The sequence below is a fragment of the Simochromis diagramma genome, unplaced genomic scaffold (assembly GCF_900408965.1).
Source record: "Simochromis diagramma unplaced genomic scaffold, fSimDia1.1 OVJJ01000822.1, whole genome shotgun sequence".
NCBI lineage: Eukaryota > Metazoa > Chordata > Actinopteri > Cichliformes > Cichlidae > Simochromis > Simochromis diagramma.
The window spans coordinates 3,192,545-3,213,095 of record NW_024387520.1 but is presented as its reverse complement, the minus strand read 5'-3'; the positions used below and the strand labels follow the sequence as shown (position 1 = coordinate 3,213,095).

The 20,551-nt window shown below is 38.8% G+C and overlaps 1 protein-coding gene across 1 annotated transcript; it reads left to right on the top strand.

Moving 5' to 3' along the window:
* The first annotated feature begins 374 nt into the window (after window positions 1-374).
* On the top strand, window positions 375-19,903 carry tmem161b (transmembrane protein 161B). The gene is made up of 12 exons (XM_040019393.1): window positions 375-621; window positions 6,158-6,261; window positions 7,799-7,879; window positions 8,831-8,928; window positions 9,028-9,184; window positions 11,807-11,958; window positions 12,033-12,093; window positions 12,196-12,336; window positions 14,343-14,456; window positions 15,433-15,607; window positions 16,549-16,645; window positions 16,762-19,903. The coding sequence occupies exons 1-12, from the start codon at window positions 619-621 to the stop codon at window positions 17,055-17,057; spliced, it is 1,479 nt and encodes a 492-aa protein (XP_039875327.1). The 5' UTR covers window positions 375-618; the 3' UTR covers window positions 17,058-19,903.
* The last annotated feature ends 648 nt before the right edge of the window (window positions 19,904-20,551 follow it).

Below are 20,551 nucleotides of genomic sequence, written 5' to 3'. Positions count from 1 at the left end.
TTATTTACCCCTCCTTTCATTCAGTCATTTATATTTATGTAAAAGTAATAGGCGTAGTCTGCGAAGCTGTAAACGTTCCTCTGTTAACCTTAAACACAAACACGGCTGTCCTCAGTTTCTTCTGTCCCGTGTACTACTGATTCTTTGCGCTTTTCCGGTTGGGGCGGTCCTGATATGTACGTATAGTCGCCTTGTCGAATCCTACAAAAAAGTACGGACTTTTTGTAGTGCTTTAGCGAAAGCTAAAATTTTAATTCACAATTATATCTCAACACTTTTATAATTTCGTTTTTATTTCAGTTTGTGATTATGTGAATAATTTCAGTTTTCCTACTTTACGTTCGGCACACAGGCACATCTGTGGACACCTCCTTACCCAGAGTTTTAATGTGACCTCTACTGCAGTTGAAAATACTTGGGAGCGGAGGCAGAATCCATTGATTTTTCTTGACAATGTAGGGGTGTATGAAAAGATACGGTGACAAATTGAATGAGAAACCTCTTCTTTTTGTGTATTAGAATCGTAGGAAGCGCTTATGTGCTCCTCGCCGCTTGATTTCCGAGTCGGAGAGCTCAGTGTTGCCGGGGTAGAGTTCGTTTTAGCTGCACTGCATCAACATGGTGAGTATGACAGCGAGCACCTGAACGCAACGCTATATATGTTTTGTCTCACTTCTTTGATAGGTCTCCAGCCTCTAACATCAGCTTTCATGTAAATGTTTACCTTGACTCTGAAGCGTTTTTCTTTTTGTGCCGTTTGCTATTGTGACTGCAATGGGATGTTAGCTTAGCTTGCTAGCCAGAGCAAATGCTTGTAGTCGGCAGGTCAGTGTAGCTTGTAAGCTAAAACGGTGACAGCAGAGTAGTGAATGGGGCAGTACATATTATATAGTATATACATATATGTTGTGCTGTTAAGTAGGGTCCACTCACATACACTGTTTGCAGTTATTGTCATTTACTAGTTTTGCATATGGGACTTTGAAGGTAGGTCGTATATACCATATAATTAGCAGTTAGCTTACCATTCAGCTGGCAAGATAATTTCGGGAAGGAGATGAAACCTACCCCCCAAAACATTTTTATCACATTAAATTATAAATTATAAATTCAACCCCGCTGTACGTACAATTGTAATGACATTTATATTTATATAAGTCAAGCGATTGGGCAGTCCTTATTGGATCAATAGCCGTGGATTTATAAAAGTATCTCAAGTTCTAACACAGCATCACCTAAGTAAAAATAAGATGGAGTGTCAAACATGAAAATGTATTTCCTATTGAAAGCTATTGAAAGGATTTTGCCTTTCTTTAAAAAAGAAACAGAGTAAAGGAAAGGTTTTTAAAATAATAGAGATAGAATTTGCATAACCTCCTGCAGGTACAATTTGTATCTTCATTGGTTAATGCAGCTGACTGTATCTGCTGTGATGTGCCTTAAAGGCACAGAACTGAGTCTGAACTTCTTGAACTAACCGTTAACAAGTGACTGACTCATTAAGAATTAACATGCTTATTAACAGTTCTATAACTATGTTTATCTATATTTGGTTAGTTGATAAGTTGTAGTAACCTTCAAAATACTTTCAAAGGTTGGCTCAAGGTTAAGAGCTGAATTGACTTTTACGCCCCCCCTCACCACACCAATTTGACTTACAAGAGTCAACTTCCCGTCTCTTCATGATGGTACTTGCTGGTAAGGGGAGGTAAACGTAATGGAAGTTGACTTGCATGATTAAAATGATGGACACCAGCATACAGGAATAATTAAATGGACGCATAATTAAAATTGAATATAATGACAACACAATGCAGCAAATATTGAAATTCACAAATATATTGCAGTGTATTATAGGTAATCATCATGTAGTGCATCAAGTATTGTGGATTTGCTGTGTTGACACAATAAATAGGCATTGTACCGTCATTGTATATTGCACAGTATATTTCATTTTGTAATTCGCACCCTGATTCATTCATCAAGTATCTAGTGTTACTATTAGACTTGTTTTTATAATCAACGTATGGAACATCTCTATCATATGCTGCAATGTTTATATTACAAACTTTGTTCTTGGACCTCTGGAACCCTCACTAGCTGAAGATTTTAAATACACCCAGCAGTATATAGTGAAGATGAATGACACTGGAGAAGTGCTGGTCAGTACAGGGTTTCACTGCTTCAAAGTTAGTTTCATCTGTAAAATAGTAGTGAGGTTTTTGAGCTCTTACAGATAGTGTTTATCGCTGCAGTTCCCACTCCCCACCCCCTACAGATTTCATTTGGTTGTTCTGTGGAGGGGGTCAAGCGGACTGGGCAAGATAAGGGAGTCCATGCTGGCTCAATTTCCCTCAGGCCTGAGATCCTTGCAGGTCTCCCACAGAGTGTGGTCAGCATCCACCAAACTAAGAGTGTGTGCTTTTGACCTATATAGCATGACCATTACTCACATGAAAAAAAATGTCCCGAGTGAGAGAGGTTGTGTTTGGTCACGCGTCACATCTAAGTGAGAATAATTGCCAAATAAATGGCACCCACTCTCCTCTATGTGAGTCCAGAAGAGGTATTGACTTCAGCTTTTGAAGCTTACCCCATGCTGGGTGACACTAGGGATTCCCATGACCAATATAAAATCTAGGTCCAATGTATATGTCTGCCAGTATCACTTGTCCTGTCAAGGTGTTATTCATTTCCTCCTTACACACCAAGTTCAGCCTGACATGGGTTTAACCATCACTCAGAGACAGGTGTGTTGCCATTTAGTCCAGCCCTGCTTGGCGATACATTTACTAGTAATATGTGTTGCTTTTTGTCATTGTGATAAATTTCAGCTAGCTTTCAGCTAGCTGTAAACAAAGCTCATCAAATGCTATTTATTTTCAGATACTTACATTGAGTTGTAACATTGCAGAAATTGCATATTTTGAAGGTTAAAATATAAAGAGAATCAGTTTGTTGTCATTGTTGCGGCTAAAACTCTTTGACCATTAGTATGTTAAAATAATCTTTATGGCTTTATGTAAATTTTAAGTGGATTCCAATCAGGGCACAGGGTTATGTTTAGCCTTAAGTTGTTGATAATGTAAACTCAGATGACTTTAAAATATTTGAAGATTACAGTGTAAGCCCAAATGTGAATTCTTTGTCATTCTTTATCTCTGGTTGTCTAGCTATCAATTTCTAGTTGTTTTTCAGCATGCAGTTTTGTAAGTGAAACCTATTTCAAATTTAGTTTAAGCTCATAATATTTTTTTGATTTGATGTATTTGATACCTACAGGCCATTATAAGTGTATATAATGCATTTTTCTTTCTTGCTAATATTCCAAGTACATTTATTAGAAACTTTATTAATTAAAATATTTGAATGCGCCAGACAAAAACATTTTGGTGGGGAACCCCCTTTATGCTCCATCATGTTTGTTTCTACAAAAAACCAAAACAACACACAAAAGTCCCATCTGTCTGTGAGAAGAGACACTCGATTAGAACTTGGCAAGTGTTTGCAAACAAGTCAGTGTCTTCCATGCGAACTACTTTTTAGTCCCGGCAATATGCCAGTAACCAACCCAATTACACTCTTTTTGACCAGTTTCACCTGGCAACCACCAGCAGCCACTTGCCAGCTGGTCAAGGAATACAATAAGATGTTATTCTGGAGATTGTATGTTGTCAAGGTTCCTCTTCCTCTAAATTCTCATCAGGCCTCTCGTCTTCTTATTGAGTGTAGATCACTGAAAGATGTTAGTATGGTGGTTCACATCGTTTCTCTAAATAAACTGTCAAAGATTACTCAGCTCTGTAGATATAGTGCATACATTCATGTATGTATTTATATACATTATTCTTAGGCCATTAAGCGTACAGCTGATCTGTTTAACTGTGACTTGCATCTCCATTTAATAAGTCATCAATACATCAATCGTGATCATTCCAAATGATTCACAAATCATTTGTTGTGAATGTACTTATAAAGTGATAACATTTCTTATTACCTATATTCTTTAGGAGTGTGAAAAAAGATATATATTGGAAGAAAAATCAATAGGAGTATTGGTACAGTGGTGACAAATATTGACATTTTTATTGCAACAAGCAGACACTCCAAACAGATTCCCATTCCAAGTTGGATTATCAGAGTTACTGCTTCATAATCTACAATTTAAGTTATAATAAATTATCTTAAAGTAAACATTAAAGAATACAATAAGAGTAAATTAATTGCCACTTTTTCTGCACCATTTGTCATAATGTCTGTGTCGCCATGAGCCTTTGCCTCTGTGTAAGGTATCCAAAGATTAAGCAAGAAGCTTAATAGCAACCTGGCACACTTGGATCAATATTCACTTAGGCTTAAGGAGCCAGAATCGTTCCCATCATGCTGCGCTTTTATCCTCTCAATGTAGGCTTAGATCAGTGGGTTGGCTTCTCTTTGGCAATCAGTAGGAACCATTGATATCTGTGCCTGCACACGCTTGACCGCAATGACCCAGTACAGAAACTAATCTCAATTAAATACCTTTAATAAAAAAAATGAAATGTGTGGAGTAGGCTAGCACTAATGAACCAAAACGCAATAAAATTCAACATCCGGCAACTAGAGCAAGAATTCAATAGCTTGTTGTGTTTTGTGTCAAGATAAAATTACATTTACACTAATATTATTATAATAAACCTAGTAAAATATTAATATAAGATATCTGCTTTTAGGAAAATAAAATGTTCTAAACTGCAAAATCATTTTAAGCTTAATTATGCATTCTTTGATTTTACCATGTTCTGCACTGGGCTGGTGAACTATTGAGGGTGTACCCACTATTCTGTAGCATGTGACCTAAATCAGCTAAGTGGTTAAGAAAGTGGATGCATGGATGATTTTTTCTGATTGCATGTTTAAGTAACAAATTAAAGAGTAACATTATTTTTTTTTTTATATGTTCCAACAAGTGCTGCAGTTTTATGTCAGTTATTTTAAAATCACATCACAGTGAAGTAACCTAGGTTACTTACAGAGTACAACACTTTGTTAAAATGCTGTAAAACAAAATATTATTATTTTTGTTTTTAAATAAGCAGATATTTGAATTAGCCAGCCAGCTGGGGATGTATGCTGAAGTTACGAGAGTGCTTGAAGTTTTATGGGCTGGTGACTCTATATAAAACAATTTCAGTGACTTCCTTTTATTTCAGGTAAATGGTGGGGAACCTTTCATAAGGTGTTGATGCCATGAAATTACAAATGAGCAGAGATTTCAAAGAAAATACATATTTTCTTTGAAATCTTTGCAGTTTCAATTGAATTGTTGCCTTTGTGCTGCTTTCAAATAAAAATAGGCTTTAAAAATTGTATCTGAAAAATTGTATTTGGAGTCTGCTTTATTTAAATGTTACACATCACCCCATATTTTTTATACTCTAGCTTCTATGTTCACTTAAGACATTACAAGATTGTGTTTAATTGTGATATAGAAGAAAACACAGGCACAGTAAATGACTAATCAGTTCTGGTCATTATAAAATGTTTTACAAGCTTTCTTACAACCTTTAAATTTGCATAAATGCAATACATTTCTCTTTATTTCCTGATCGAATGAATTAAATAAATAACAAATACTAAACATCAAGCAGTACTATGAAATAATGCAACTGACTGGCTGGTTATGATGGCCTAATACAACCAGAGTTGTACATAAAAGGACTACTGCTTAAGTGGTAAACAGAGAAAAAAGGTTTTCAGTAACTATAAGATGAAGATTTCTCTGTCTGTCTTTACTGTTCCATCACATCTACCGCTGCTTGCAAATCGTAGCTTTACCAATCAAGCAAGTGTTGAAGTAGCATTAACCAGAGTGTCAAAAAAGACACATAAATCAAGGTGTCAATGATGTTAAAGCACTTACGATGTCAGTATTCTGGTTTTAATGAACAGTAAAAGACTGCCACAGCGCCCCTTTGGTTGTAAATTTCTGTTGGCCTTTTAAATGATGTATTTTTGCATTCTACACATTTTGTAGCTTTAGGTGTAGCTGGGCTTGTCTAAATAATACTGAAGCGATGAACCTCTAGGTCATGCTGAGCTCGTTTTGTAGCGGCTGTATGGCATGCGTAATTATTCTTTCTTTAAATGTGATTTAAATCCAATCCTTTTTCCACAGGGTGTGATCGGTGTGCAGCTTGTGGTTACCATGGTAATGGCCAGTGTAATTCAGAAAATCATACCTCATTATTCCTTGGCAAGATGGCTACTCTGCAGTGGCAGGTAATGTAGACTCTCTTACATGCTGTTTCTTTAAGTGCTGCAGGCAGTTTAGTTGCCTCCTGGGAAGTTTATTTCAAAAAGGGTTCCAAACAATCGGGATCAAAATGTTTACTCAGACTCTAAAGCTTTCGGGAGCATTTTGATCAAAGACCAAAGGTCGGCAAAATATTGGGGTGACCTGAAAGGACAGAAATAGGGTGCGCTTCATTTCCTCTAACTAGTGCCACATGTTTTTGAGAAAACTGCTTTTTGGAACATCTTTAATAATTAATAAGCTTTTTTTAGGGCACCGTTGCAACATTTTCAGAACTGTTTGCCCTAAGCAGAGCGTTGTCCCCTCAGAATATTTTGTAATTACTTTTTTCCATAATAAGTAAATAAATAGAGAATGTAAAAAAAAAAGCAAGCTTTGCTCCTTCTATCCTCCTCCACCTCACAGTAGTTCTCAAGATGCGCTAACAAGAGAGTTTCTAAACAAAGTTAAGGAGGGTCTTTGCCTTTAAAGGGATGCTCCTGAATTAGGTCTTATTTCAAGCTTAGTCCTTAAGGACAAATACTCTTTCTGTTGTAAAAGCTCTTATAAATGCATTTTAGATGTGTATTAGCGTCGCTTATGTAAAGTGAATCTTTGCGATATGTCTGGTTAGTGCACGCTTTTGTGTTCTCTAAGTTCATCATAAAGCTTAGAGATGTTATAAATTGAGGCTTTGAGTCATGTTCATACAATCTAGACTTAATGTCACCACTTAAAAGAGCATTTTTGAAGAGTAATGTAAGGCAATTTAAAGTTTTAACAGTAGACGAATCGTCTTTGATTGTTGGGAAAGGGAAATGAATGAACAATTGATTATATAGTCCCCAGTTTTCTTATGGTACATGTTTAACCCCAAATTACTTGCCTATGCCTTCCATACTTCATAGTCAATATATGCTATTTTGTGCTGGGTGTCTTAGCAAATGTACATCAAATCTAGCATCAGTCAGTCATTTTTTTTTCCTTTGTGCGTTCTTTTTTTTCTCTTTTTCTTTCCTTTTTTAAAATCCTGTCCTGTCTGGCAGCTTTTACAATCAGAATTGTGATTTAAATGCACTGTTGTGCCAAACACATTTTGCTTTTGCAAGAACAGCAACATGTGAATCTTTTATCTGTTTATTTATTTCTATTTGTGTTATTTTGGTTATTCATTATATGTGGTATAGTATGACGATGTCTAAGGCAGGACAGGCAGGAAAAAAAGAAGGGGGGGTATATTGGGGAAATTAACAAAATTCAATAAAAGGATACATATAGAAATACACAGTGTATCACCAACTGTTGCTCCTGTTAGGAAAAAAACTAACATACTGCACCTGGAACACATAAATTAGAAAATACATAGATACATAAATCAACAGTCTTCTTGTAGTGTGAGAGAGTGTGTTAGAATGGCTGTGTCTTTGTCACAAATGTACTTTGCACGTGCTTTAAAACTGTCTTTTTTCCCTGTCTACTACTCTGAGTACAAAGTCACATGGCTGTTCTTTTCTTTGTTCGCAGTTTGCGGTGGTACCAGCACCCTACGGAAGATGAGTTGAGGAGCTTAGCTGGGAAACAAAAAGGACAGAAAAGGAAAGACAGGTAGGTTGGAAGGAAGGGTGCGAATGAAGGCTATTGTTTGGTAGCGGGGAATAGCAGAGGCAAAGAGGAGGTGCCAAAGATGTGTTTATGTGGTTCATTTAAGGATTTTTTGAAGTAAGGAGATAAAATAGACAGATTTCCTTCTGGTTTGTTCCTCCATGGCTGTTCATTGGGTTTAAGAACAGCTCATGTAAGTGGTCCTGTCCAGTGGATATGCCATACAAATGAATTGCCTTTGTACTCTTCATTTTAAATGTGAATTTAAAGTCACCGGTGACGGTTAATCCTTACTGTTCCACATGGTGTCCATCTCTCAACTTAAGGCGGTTTTTGTAGCACAGTCCTTTCTTTGACCCTGTATGAGGCAGGTCAAGGCTATCATCACCACATGCTCAGTAATCTCTAGAAGAAAAAGAGGGACCACTGTCCTTTGGCCAGCTCGTGCCATGCAGCTCAATTCTCTTTGTTAAGCGTCCAACTCCCTCAGCCAGGGGTGTAGCTGAGCCCCTTTTTTCCTGTCAGGTGCCTCAGAAATTAAATCTATCTAGGGCATGTTTGGTCTTTGAGTCTTAGAGTGGTATTGTTCAGCCAGCAGTCCAAAACTAAGGAGGCCCTCAGACAGTTTTTCAACATTAAAGAGCAGCTCTCCATTCACTTGTTATTAGCGATTTAGAGTTGCCTACATTTTGCCACACTGGGTCGTGGGAGAGTACAGTAGCATTAGTAATGAAATTTTGAATGCTTGAGCTGCATTGGATCTCATAAGTAAGGCTTTTAGCTGTCATGGATTCTCTTCTTGCCTAAAAGAGAGTTCAGATGAGTTTTCAGATCAGACTACTGTTATTCTGGTTTCTTTTCCTTTAAAAATGCTTTACCATAAATCTTGACTCTGTTCCAGTTTTTTTTTCTCCCTTTCTCACCCAAGTTGTTGTTCTGTCACTCCTTTTCAAGGAAGTACAATGGTCACATAGACAGTAAGCCCCTAACAGTCCCCAAGGACATAGACTTACAGCTGGAGACGAAATGCATCACAGAAGTGGACACATTAGGTAACTTGACTGTTTGTTCCCACAGCCTGTAAATACTGTGCAATACAATCTGTTTTGTAATTGAAAGTGTTGATTTAATTATGTACTTTATGTCCGCAGCTTTGCACTACTTCCCAGAGTTCCAGTGGCTTGTGGATTTCACAGTAGCAGCAACTGTGGTTTATCTGATAACAGAGCTGTACTACAGTGTGGCTCAGCCCTCGGGAGAGATGAACATCAGTGTGGTCTGGTGCCTACTAGTACTCGCCTTTGTTGTGTATCCTTACATCAGTCAGTCTTTACGTTTTATGAATTCTTTTTTTTTTTTTTTTTCTTTTCAGTGTTGTTGTGTGAACTAGCTTTTTATTTGATAATATGCTGACAGTAAGAAAATGTTACACAATTATAAAATTTAGCATAACAAAAATATTCTGTCATTCATTAGCACATTTCAACTTTATATGCAACTGCCTTTTTACACATACTGTGTTGCCTTTACTTAGATTTTTGTTTAAAATAATAATGCAGTACAAACTCTTTATTTCCTGTTAACTGTGACATTAGACCACCGAATGTAAACATGTCAGAAGATCAAACCTAACACTTGATAGTGGCTGCTTTGTCATTAGGATTCATTAGAACTCGTTAGACGGTGTTATGATTATACATCGTTATCAAGACTTTTGTGTTCTGACACCACAAATGATAGTCTGACATCAAATGATGGTCAGTTCAACATTAGCAGTATTGTTACAAGTGTGCTATCTTGGGCAAAAAACGTGAAGAAACAGTGTTTTTTTTCTCTCTCCAAGGTTTCTTGTCCTTTTATAGCTTCTGTCAGTGTTTTACTTCCTCCAGCCAGCTAAAAACAGCAAGCTTCTGTTTTTTGTGAGGATCTGATGTATGTGTTTATTTAGATGTAGATTGGGCAGCTCAGATCCGATCATAAGTGGCCACTCAAGAAATATGTAGGTCAACATAGGTTAACATGTCTATAACAGAGATTCAATGTGCTATGTAAATGCAACAGAGGAGACTAATGGCACTGAAATGAGAGGTAAAGATTCTCCTGGTTCGAATTCCCATTGCCTTTATCGTCCTCCTGCTATTTGCTGTGCTGAATAATATACATTATCCTTGCCACCGACCAAGGGGATGAATCTTTCCAGTTCTCCAGGTCAGATGTGGCTCACTGTGGTCAGACGGTGTGTCATTTCCTGCCTGCACTGGCGATTGGAGGCCCAATTTTCACAGCCCAACATACTGGTATGCCTGGGGAAAAGGAAACTGATGAAAGCTGAAGATGAGGGGATATGTGTTAATTCGACACATGATTTCAGTTTTTTCCCCATTTCAGCCCTGGTGACATGTTTAAATACTCTCATAACCGCTCCTTTCATTAATCTGACAGCATCCGCACACGTCAGCTTCATGTCTGAATGAGGACCTGGTCAACAGTCTTATGAGGGCGGACCTAGTAAAATTTACATATCACTTTCAACACAGGGTTAAACTGCATGCATTCAATTTTACAGGCAAGCTCATGATTACGATTCCTGCTGTCTGTGCATTTCTCCGTTGCATCCCTGCGAGTTGCTCATCTTACACAGAGCGAAAGACAAGTTGCATGCTTTCAGCTGCCAGAGGTATGCACGGACAACTCCAGAATCACAGAATGCCTTTCAAGTATGATGTTGGTGAAATTTAAGTATTTTTTTCTGAGTTTATGACATTTCTACAGCATCAAACGGGGAGCCATCTGTGAGGGTTTCCAAAGCAAAAGTGCTGCATATATTTACACATGTAGGAGCAGATCAGTAAATCTGTTCTATCTCTAACAGCAGATCACCTTGTGTGTTTTTCTTCACATTAGACAGGTGAGCTGTCACAGTTTAGAAGCTACAGTTAAATAATTTGTTTCAAAGTGGCCATCTGTCGTCCAGAGCTCCATCACAGCTGTCAGAGTATGCATGGCCTTTAATTAACGAAAGTAGGCCAAACTACATGTGGCTGCCATACTGTAGAACAGCTCTGATCTCATACATAATGTCACTTGATGTCACTTATACATACAGCAAATGTGCACACATGCTGTGAACTCTGTGGAGTTCACGTTATGTTCAAAGTAATGCCTTTAATTTTTTTCTGATAGAGTCCTTAAGACTCTTGCCTTGGAAGTCAGCTGCACAGCTCTCTCAACTATTTACTGAAAGTAATGGAATTACTGGAATTCTGCAAGTATGCACATTTGATGGTATTTACCTTTTAAATCTATTTACTAAAATGTAAATTCCTGCTTAAAAATCTCCCTTTTATCCTCCCAGTGTTAGCAAGCCACCTTTGATTGTAAAGCACTACATCATAGTTCAAACTTATTCCTCTTAGAGCCTCATGCTAACTTTTATCTAGTGAGCATTATAGTACAAATGAAGGTTGGAGAGGTAAAAAGAAAACCCACTTGTTTGAATGCTATTCTTGATTTTGAGTGAAAGAGATTGAATGCCACACTGTAACCTTATATGTTCCAGAATCCGAGGATTTCATCTCTGAACATCAGAGCAAAGTCACTGCAAAATAGTATAAATATTTTCATCACTTCAGTCATATGCAGCGGTGCCAAAGCACCAGACATCCACTCTCCACACATACCAGCTAGCAGGGTTTGTGTAACTTTAAATGAGTGAGGGTTCACACGGGGTCTTTCAGTATCCACAGACTGTGTGTTCTTCTGTAAAGAGGAAAAATAGTTTGCATGGTGAATATCCATGTTGTTCATCACATACTGTTGTGCATTTCTTTTGAATTTGACAAAAGGATAAAGTTTAGGCAAAGTAGTTTGTGTTACCTGATTATGTCATTGTGCTTCTTGAGATGTTTTCCTTAACTGTGCACTGTACAGTAAGACGCTTTTTTCTCTAACTGCCCATTACTTCAAGCTGGAAGAAAGCGGCGAGCGCTCACTCTGCATTACTTTTGCTTTCTTCTTTTTTGTTAAAGCCATGGCCATTCTCATTGTCACTGAAAACTACTTGGAGTTTGGTCTGGAGACAGGTCAGTTCTGCACCATAGCTTTCTTTTTGTGTAATAAAAATATTACTCACCGTTGAACACGCCTTCCTTTCTAGGTTTTGCAAACTTTTCTGACAGCGCTCAACAGTTTCTGGAGCACCAAGGCCTCGACTCCCAGTAAGTGTAACATCAGTGTTGTTGTTTCTTCCCCTGGTGTCATAGATTCTTTACGACTTGTAAAATGACCGTTATAAGCAAAGTGGATTTTCTCTTTCACAGGGGTCCCATATCTAAGCTCACCTTCAAGTTGATCCTGGCCCTGCTTTGCTCTCTGATCGGAGCGTTTCTAACTTTCCCTGGTCTACGGTTGGCCCAAATGCACCTAGATGCACTCAACCTAACTACAACCAAATTTACACAGTGAGTCTTCTGTGCTTTGTAGATACGTCAGTAGCCCTTTTTATAGACAGCAATAATACGTATACCCCTTAGATGTTAAATGTTTGATCTTAAAACTAGAAATACAAAGAACCAATACTCTGTTTTACAGTTTTAAAAAAAGTATCACTAGAGTTTATAAAATTTTTCCTTTTAGTTTTTATGTAGCATTGCTTGCAGACAAATATCAATTAAAAATATGCTTCTTTGCTTCACCTGGTAAGATAACTGTGCTATTTGGAGCTGTAAAGTATTTAATCCCGTGTAGAGTTACAAACAAAACGGATAGATAGAAAGTTGATTCTGTTCATCTGGACGTAGCGTATTCAGTGGGAGAAACGTTTTGTCACTCATCCAAGTGACTTCTTCAGTCTCAGCTGACTGCAGGTTTCCCCGATCTTATAAACAGTACATTTGCATAATGCCTGAAACCAGCACCACTAAAGGAACAATAGGCTGGGAGGTCAGTTCCTTCATCATAATTAAGCAAATTCTCATGACCATTGATCAATGGCCCTGAGCACCATCACAGAGAGTTGGGGAATGGCTGCAATCACAGCATTGTAAGATGGCGAAAGATGTACCCTCAGACCCCCTCCTCGATTCAGAGATGGTCTTTCCCTTTTCACGTAAACGGCCTCCTTGACTCCGCGCTCAAACCAGCGTTCATCCCTGTCCAGGATGTGTACATCCTCATCATTGAAAGAGTGTCCACTGGCCTGTAGGTGTAAATAGACTGCGGAGTCCTGGCCTGACGAGGTGGCTCTTCAAGGATAGATGTACAAATTCAGTACTCAAAGTAGCAAACTGAAAAAGAAAGTGGCTGCTGGAACAAGGTAGTTTACAATTAAGGTCATATGGTTATAAAGAACCTTCTGTTACCGCAGTTTTCTCATTTTTGACCTTGTTTAGTCTGCTTTCATTAATCTGTAAGCCCTGAGCTACTCAGTTCTCTACTCCGTAGATGATACTGAGCAAATGTTGGAGCAGAAGTTGCATTAGAGTTTTTGATTACCTAGTATTATTTGCAAGATTAAACTTTGCAGACAGTCATGAAAAGAGGCCTGCTTCATATTGGCAGCCTATTCTTTGGGCAGATTAAACCAAAATGAATTTGTTTGGATCAGATGGGGCCCGTCGTGTTTAGCGTGGACCTTGCAAGGAACACTTGTGACTGTGTCGTGCAGAATCCCTCCAGTGAAGAACAGATAGAGATGAGCCTGTAAACAATGGCTGAAGGTCTCTATACAGATTTTTTTTGCCAATCTGGTGTCATTACAAAATATACAAAATATATTAATAAATGAAAGAATGAACCTTCCAGATGTAGTTAGTCGTTGCCTTGAGGTAAGACAGTGTTTTTGATTTCCTCTAACCTTTGTTTAATGTATTTGTTACGTTAGACCTGTTTCATATGAGATGTGCTCAAATTGGCCACAAAAACAATGCTTAACTATCAAACTATCCCATCTTGGACTATCAAGAGGGCAAGTGCAGCCCGGTAATACTTGTCTCCTACTATTCAGAGTGTGTCAAATTTAAGAGAGCACCCTGCAAGTCAGATGAAGGCTTGCTCAATTGAGGCAGATTTCCATTTCAGAACTCACTGGGTGGGATGCCTCTGACCATGATAGGGGGTACAGAGCAGGGAGCACATCGCATTCAGATAATCCACTTTGGCATAGCAGACTCCCCAAAATGGCTTCCTCTTCCATTCCCCTACTTAAGTGTCATGAGCTTACATCTTCAGACCCTGTCACCAGCAGGGATTATCTCCATTCCTTCGAAATGTGTGTCTTGGTTATCTTCTCACCACTTGTGGGGAAAGTTACATTCGTAGTGTGGACTTTATTCCTCGCAGTCTTAACATTTAAAAATTGATTATTTCATTGACGTCTTCAGTTGTCTATAATGTATGAATTCATAGATGATCCTGAAGGGGGGAAAATGAGTTTCCTTGTTTTTAAGTATTGTGTTTATTTCTGTAGGACTCTGCTTCATATCAACTTCCTGTCCCCTCTCATCATGGTCCTGCTGTGGGTGAAGCCTATTACCAAGGATTACATAATGAACCCCACTCTGGGAAAGGAGAGTGTGCCTTTGTAAGTAAAGATATGGGACACATTGTGTAGTAACATGTTCCGTGCTCGTAAATACAGTTTAAGCTTTGTGTTGTAACTGGATGAATTAGAGCCGTAAGGAATTATTTTTTTACTTCAACATCAAATGAGTAGTTTAGTAATTGGACCGGTTTGAACATCATCATAGTCCAAAGTTGACTTTGTAAATAAAACAGAGTGCTGGCTGAATATGAACAAAACTCTGATGTAAACTAGTTTGTTGCCCACATTTTAGTCTGTGTAAACAATTCATCATGATTCTCCCGGAAGTCTGTAGTCTCACACATCACGTTGACGGATCCGTACTCTGGAAGGGAAGTCAGTTCAACTGCCTTGATATCTAGAAAGCTAATTACCTGGCACTCAGAGATGAGACGTCATTGTCAAGGTGTAAAAAAAATAAATAAATAAAAGCAATTGTGTCCTTTTGTAGTGCGAAACAGATGTAAACAAAGCAACGCCATTTGTGAGAAAGGAATGTACAAAAATGAGATAACGATTGTATTCAGTGCAAAGATAAAGTGACAACAAGTACACGCATTTTCTGTTTGGACTTTAAACAAATTTAGTCACGCCTGACAGAAGGCCCTTTTTTTCCACCTTCTCTTTGTTTATTTTGAGTTTGTGTATTTCATTTGTGGCACAAGTTTGAATTCTGTCATGTCTTGAACTTTCTCCTGCTGTTGACAGCGACTCAAACCTGATTAAGTCCTATTTCATGTTACAGTGCCCCCTTTTCATTATTTTTTTTAATGTCTCAATTTCACCCTCTCTTACTTTTCTTTTTTAGTTGTTTATTACTCTTTTTGCTCTTACAGTCTTTCCTTTCTGTCTCAGCATTCTTACCTACCATCCAAATGGCACAGCGGCTACATGATGTATTGAGTTTGTGTGCCGGGGGGGGACTGCCATCCTTTCATCCCTCCTCTTCTCACTCCTCTCTTTCTGTTACTGTCAGGATGACTGAACAGACGTATGATACTTTGCGGTTATGGGCGATCGTACTGATGTGTGTGCTGCGGCTTGCTATGATGAGACATCACTTGCAGGCTTACCTCAACTTGGCCCAGAAGGGTGTGGATCAGATGAAGAAGGAAGCTGGACGGATAAGTACTGTGGACCTGCAGAAGATGGTGGGCAATTTTTGTTTTTCCCATGATATTAGTCATAATTATTGATCATTATTAATCAATTACCACTCTGTTTTTTTAATGTAAGAAAATGCAACTACCCGTTTCGACTTAAGGTGAGCAGTGAAACGAGGGATTCAGAGTGTTTAGATTACATCACCTATGGCATATGGAATGAAATGAGTAGTTGCCCAGTCATTGCTTTGAATGTTTTCCCATTGGGTGCAGTCTCAAACTGCAGTCACTCTCAGACAGATTTCTGGTTTACACAACAGATGTGCAACAGGTGATTTTCACCAGTTTATCAAAGTTATTGCAATTTCCAACTTGACTCCGTTCAGCTGCAGACTGATAGCAGACTGATTGCTGTTACTTTGGTGCATCAAGACAGAAATTTAACTTTGAAGATCGCACAGATTGCGAATAGTTGCAGTCTTCAAAGCAGCCATTGTGAAGGCAGCAGGTTCACTGCACACGATCCTATTAATTTTGGTTTTGCCAAGGTTTGCAATCACTGTTCTCCTTAGTGCGACTGTGTTGTTAAGGTTGATCTAAGATGCTGGTTTTGCAGAGGCGAAGCAATTAAGAAGCCTGAATAATATACTACAACTACAGATAGAACAAAACGCTTTATTCCGTTAAGATTTTTATATTCAAGTCTACAACAGACAGAAAAACTGATCCCTGTAGTTAACTAATATTTTTATTTATGACTGAAATGCTCTTAAAATGTGAAGGAGATGTTTTATTGCTGATGTTGCTTGATCTATCAATTCATTATTACTGTTACGATGTGTCCCTGCCCTACATGAAATAGGGCTTAGAGAAACAAAAGCTGCTGTGAGTTTATGAGCTTAGTTGAAAACATTTGGAACGATATTGTGTTAACATTTTGTGTAAAAAGCTTATTGTAACGGTGCTTTTCTTGTCTACTTTTCACCTAGGTTGCACGTGTTTTTTATTATTTGTGTGTTATTGCACTACAATATGTGGCACCCCTGGTGATGTTGCTACACACAACCTTGCTGCTAAAAACCTTAGGTGAGTCATCTACTGCTTGGTAAATATATATTTTTTTCATGTTTAAAATATCACATTTTCCTCCAACTTCAGGTTATATTTCCTTTTTCCCCTCCCATTTTCCTCAATTGTTACAGGTGGTCACTCCTGGTGGGTTTATCATGAAGAAGACCTGCCTTGCACCCATGAAATGAACTCGGACTCTATAATGGGTGAAGCACCAGCAGCAGCTCCAACAGCAGCTACGGTGATAGAAACAGGAGCCCGAGCATCAGTAGCTCAGCTCTCAGTGGCCCTGGGAGGCCTGCGGACTGTTTTCAGCCCCTTGCTTTTCCGGGGCCTCTTCTCCTTCTTCACTTGGTGGATTGCTGCCTGCCTTTTCTCCACCTCCCTGTTTGGCCTCTTCTACCATCAGTATCTCATGGCGGCATAGCATCACCAGGCCACTGGTGGCATCACCCCCCCCCTCCAGCTGCACACAACCGCAGTGCAACTAATGTGTACAGCCTGATCAAAAAGGACTGAGTGGGGGGGGCAAATGGAGGCCTACTTACAGCTCAACATCCGCCCCCCTTTCCCTTCCTTCTTCTCTCTGACCACCAGTACAATAACTTCAGTCATATCCTCAGAGCTCCTGGTTCAACTTCCAGTGCTTCCTCCATAGACCATGAACTCTGACATTGTTTTTACATGTGACCACAACTTTTGATCTGGTCAAGAACATTTCTAAACCTTAACAAGACTGTAAGAGTAATCGGTATCAGCAGTGTGTCGGAAGAGCTGTAAAAATAAATAAATACAATAGAATTAATTAATTTTACTAGGTGAAAATCGGTGTGGCAATTCTGATCAGTTACATCATTCTTTTGTGAGGGGAGTTGAATCCATGGTAACTGTTCACAACAGAGCACATGCAATGAGTTTAATTCATCAGCATCTTCAGGTTTTTGACATCTTCTGCTTAGAAAATGCAGGTTCTTTGCAGCATTGTGCACATCAGCAAGAGTCTGGCTTATTTAAACCACAGAGTGCATACATGCTGCTAGGGGCCTGGATGCTAAGAGTCCTTCGGGCATATTCAAGGTCCTAAACCCAATGCACGTTAAAGAAGCTGCATTTAAACCAAAGGATGTCACTGAATCTAGATCTACAATCACCTCAGCTGTTTATGTGTGTGCATGTGTGGTTTTACATTTGTGGGAAACTGATGATCGCCACACTTGGGCCCACATTTGTCTCTTGATTGAAACTTTTAACATATTTTTCAAACTTAATATAATTTGTTGGTTTGTTTTGTTTTTCCTGCAATGCCTCAGAGAAGAGTCTTACTGTTTGTTGCTAACCGGTGAGCGTCTGTGTTAGAGGAGGGAGGGACAGGCTGGGATGTTCCCAGAATAGCTGCTCGGGTTGTGGCGTCCGTAATAAAAGCAGCGAGAAGCAGTGTTCAACTCAAAGGGTGACATCTCGCTGACTCAAAGCTGATTTCTTTAAATGTGTCTAAATGAACTGAGATAGAGGAGAGACTCTTTTAAAGAAAGGCGTAGTTTTGATATCATACTTGCATTGGAACCTTCCTGGTTTTAACTGAGCCATTTTTAGAAGATGTGGGAGATGCGAAGATGATTCAATGGGAAGGACAGGGTTCACACTTGTGTCTGCATCTACAGCACAAGGCTCTGTGCTGAAGGTCAGGTGAGGAGACGATGTCAGCAACTGTTGATAAGCTACTGCCTTTATATTGTTTCTTTTTACTTCTATCCATTCATTGGTTTTAACCTCGTGAGAACAATCTTTGATTTGTATTCTTTTTTTTCCAACAGAACAAATGTTTTGTTTTTTTAATTTTAATAATGTGTGCCAAGTGAGTCTAACCCCGAGCCCCACCGCTCCTCCTGCTTTTTCTTTTTTCCCCCCACAGGAAAAAGGACAAAAAAAAAGAGGGAATCACTAGTTCTGCTTCACGTAACGATATTGAAGTATTTACCGTTCCTTTGTATGCTGTAATTCTCGGGGGTGGGTGATTTTAAACGCACAACCAGTCATTGTGCAGATGACACACTGGCCAACGCGATTGTCCAGTTTATTCAGGAATGTTGGGTACGTGGCGCCAGATTAATCGCACGGTGCTGCGGTTCTCTGGCCTGTCATTTCCTTTTGCTTTTAATAAACAATCGAGCTGTAATTTCAAAATTCCAGCTCAGTTTTGTACAGAACCACCATATCAGCGTTTCTAAGCTCCTGATGTCAAAAGTCTTAGCTTTAGTTGTGTGTTTTTAAAGGATGGAGAATATGCACATAATGAATGTATCAGTCCTGCCTAATTTCTAGATTTTCTGTTTGTTTTTATGGAAATTATTTGTTTGATGACTTGATTTAACACCCCTCACTCCTTGTACTTCTTAAACTCCTGTCTAATCTGTCTAAATCTGCCCCTCAAGCAAATTGTAATTTATCCTAATGACCAGTTTAATTGATTGATCTGTATTTTTTTTTGTTGGTTTTTTTGTATTTATTACACATATTGAGGCCTGTAAACATTTCTCATTTGAATGGCAAACTCTTTTCTTTCGTTGTTGGAGTGTGTGGTGGGCTAAAATCAGCTTTGAACCTGTGTTTGACGGCGTGGTTCTGATCGGTTGCGAAAGAGTACTGGATGCCTTATCGGGCATCGCTCCTTCAGTTTGTGTTACCATTGAAAGTGTTTGTTATTCATTGCTGGGTTCACAAAGCAGATTACACACACTGTTGTTCTTTCATGTATTTATTTCTGCTTTAGAGTTTAGTCTTAAATAAATTATGTTCTTTAATTTGTCCTTTTTAATACGTCCTTGTAGCTTCATACATAACTTTACACAACTGGGACGTCGGTTAATGATCAAAACTTAAGATGCAGTTGACTCCTTATGGTCAGAAGATCAGACCAAGCTCTGAAAAGTTAAAAGACGACCTTGTACATTTTGTTTTGTCTGATTTTCTGGCCATGCCACCTTCTGAAACTTGTTTCCAGATGACCAAAGATGGAAACTCATTTTTTTACAGGACATTTCTGGTGACATCCCATACTGTAGTAGAGGAACGTGCTCAACACAGACTATACTTTTGTGGACTCTCTCTTCCAAAGGATGCCAGCAGGAACCCTAGAAAGAACAATAAGCATTTTATTATGTGTTTCACTCCCAGTTTAGCTCGTTCTCACAGGCAAATAACTTTTTTTTGGTGATGGAAAAAGGTGTGGTTTCTGGTAAACTGCTAAATTAATAAATTGCTGATGTTTTTATACGCCTTGGCTTTTGCTGCAGAGCTGTTTTTTGTGGTGTGGCCTTCATGATTGCATGGGGGGAGGCGGGGGATACAGAGGCTGCTTCATCTGCACTTGAAGACTGTAAGCACATAAGGTCCTCTGTCCAAATCAGTGCTCCAATTGCTTTGGAAGTAAAAGCTTTCCTCTGCATTTACAGTGTCTCAGTTTTGGATCTTCAAGGTCTTCGGAAAGATTAAGTTAAAAATAATTCTTTTTTTTATTTCTAGCTTCGGATGAGAGTGTTTACTCATACTGTAATTGTGTTTAAGGATCTCTCTAATTATAAAATATGTCCTCGTGTAAGCAGGCATTGATTAAGGCAGTCAATGGCCATCGATTTGCTTTTCTTAGTTTGGGGGTCTCCATTCTTGTGGGAATCGTTATCGGAGTAGATGGAGGGATGAAATGACAAACGCTCCCAAACTCTCTTTTCTCTGGGAACAACATCAGGCCAGTTAATACAGGCCTTGAGTGCCATTGTCCGCATGAGCGGGAAAACTGGGCCATGGCATTCATTCATAGGTAGACAGATCAATAAGACAGCTTCCAAAACAAACCAGTGGAGAGGTTCCTTTATTCCTCTTGAGTGGGTCCTATTCACAGACGTCCCTTCTCCATAGAGCGGC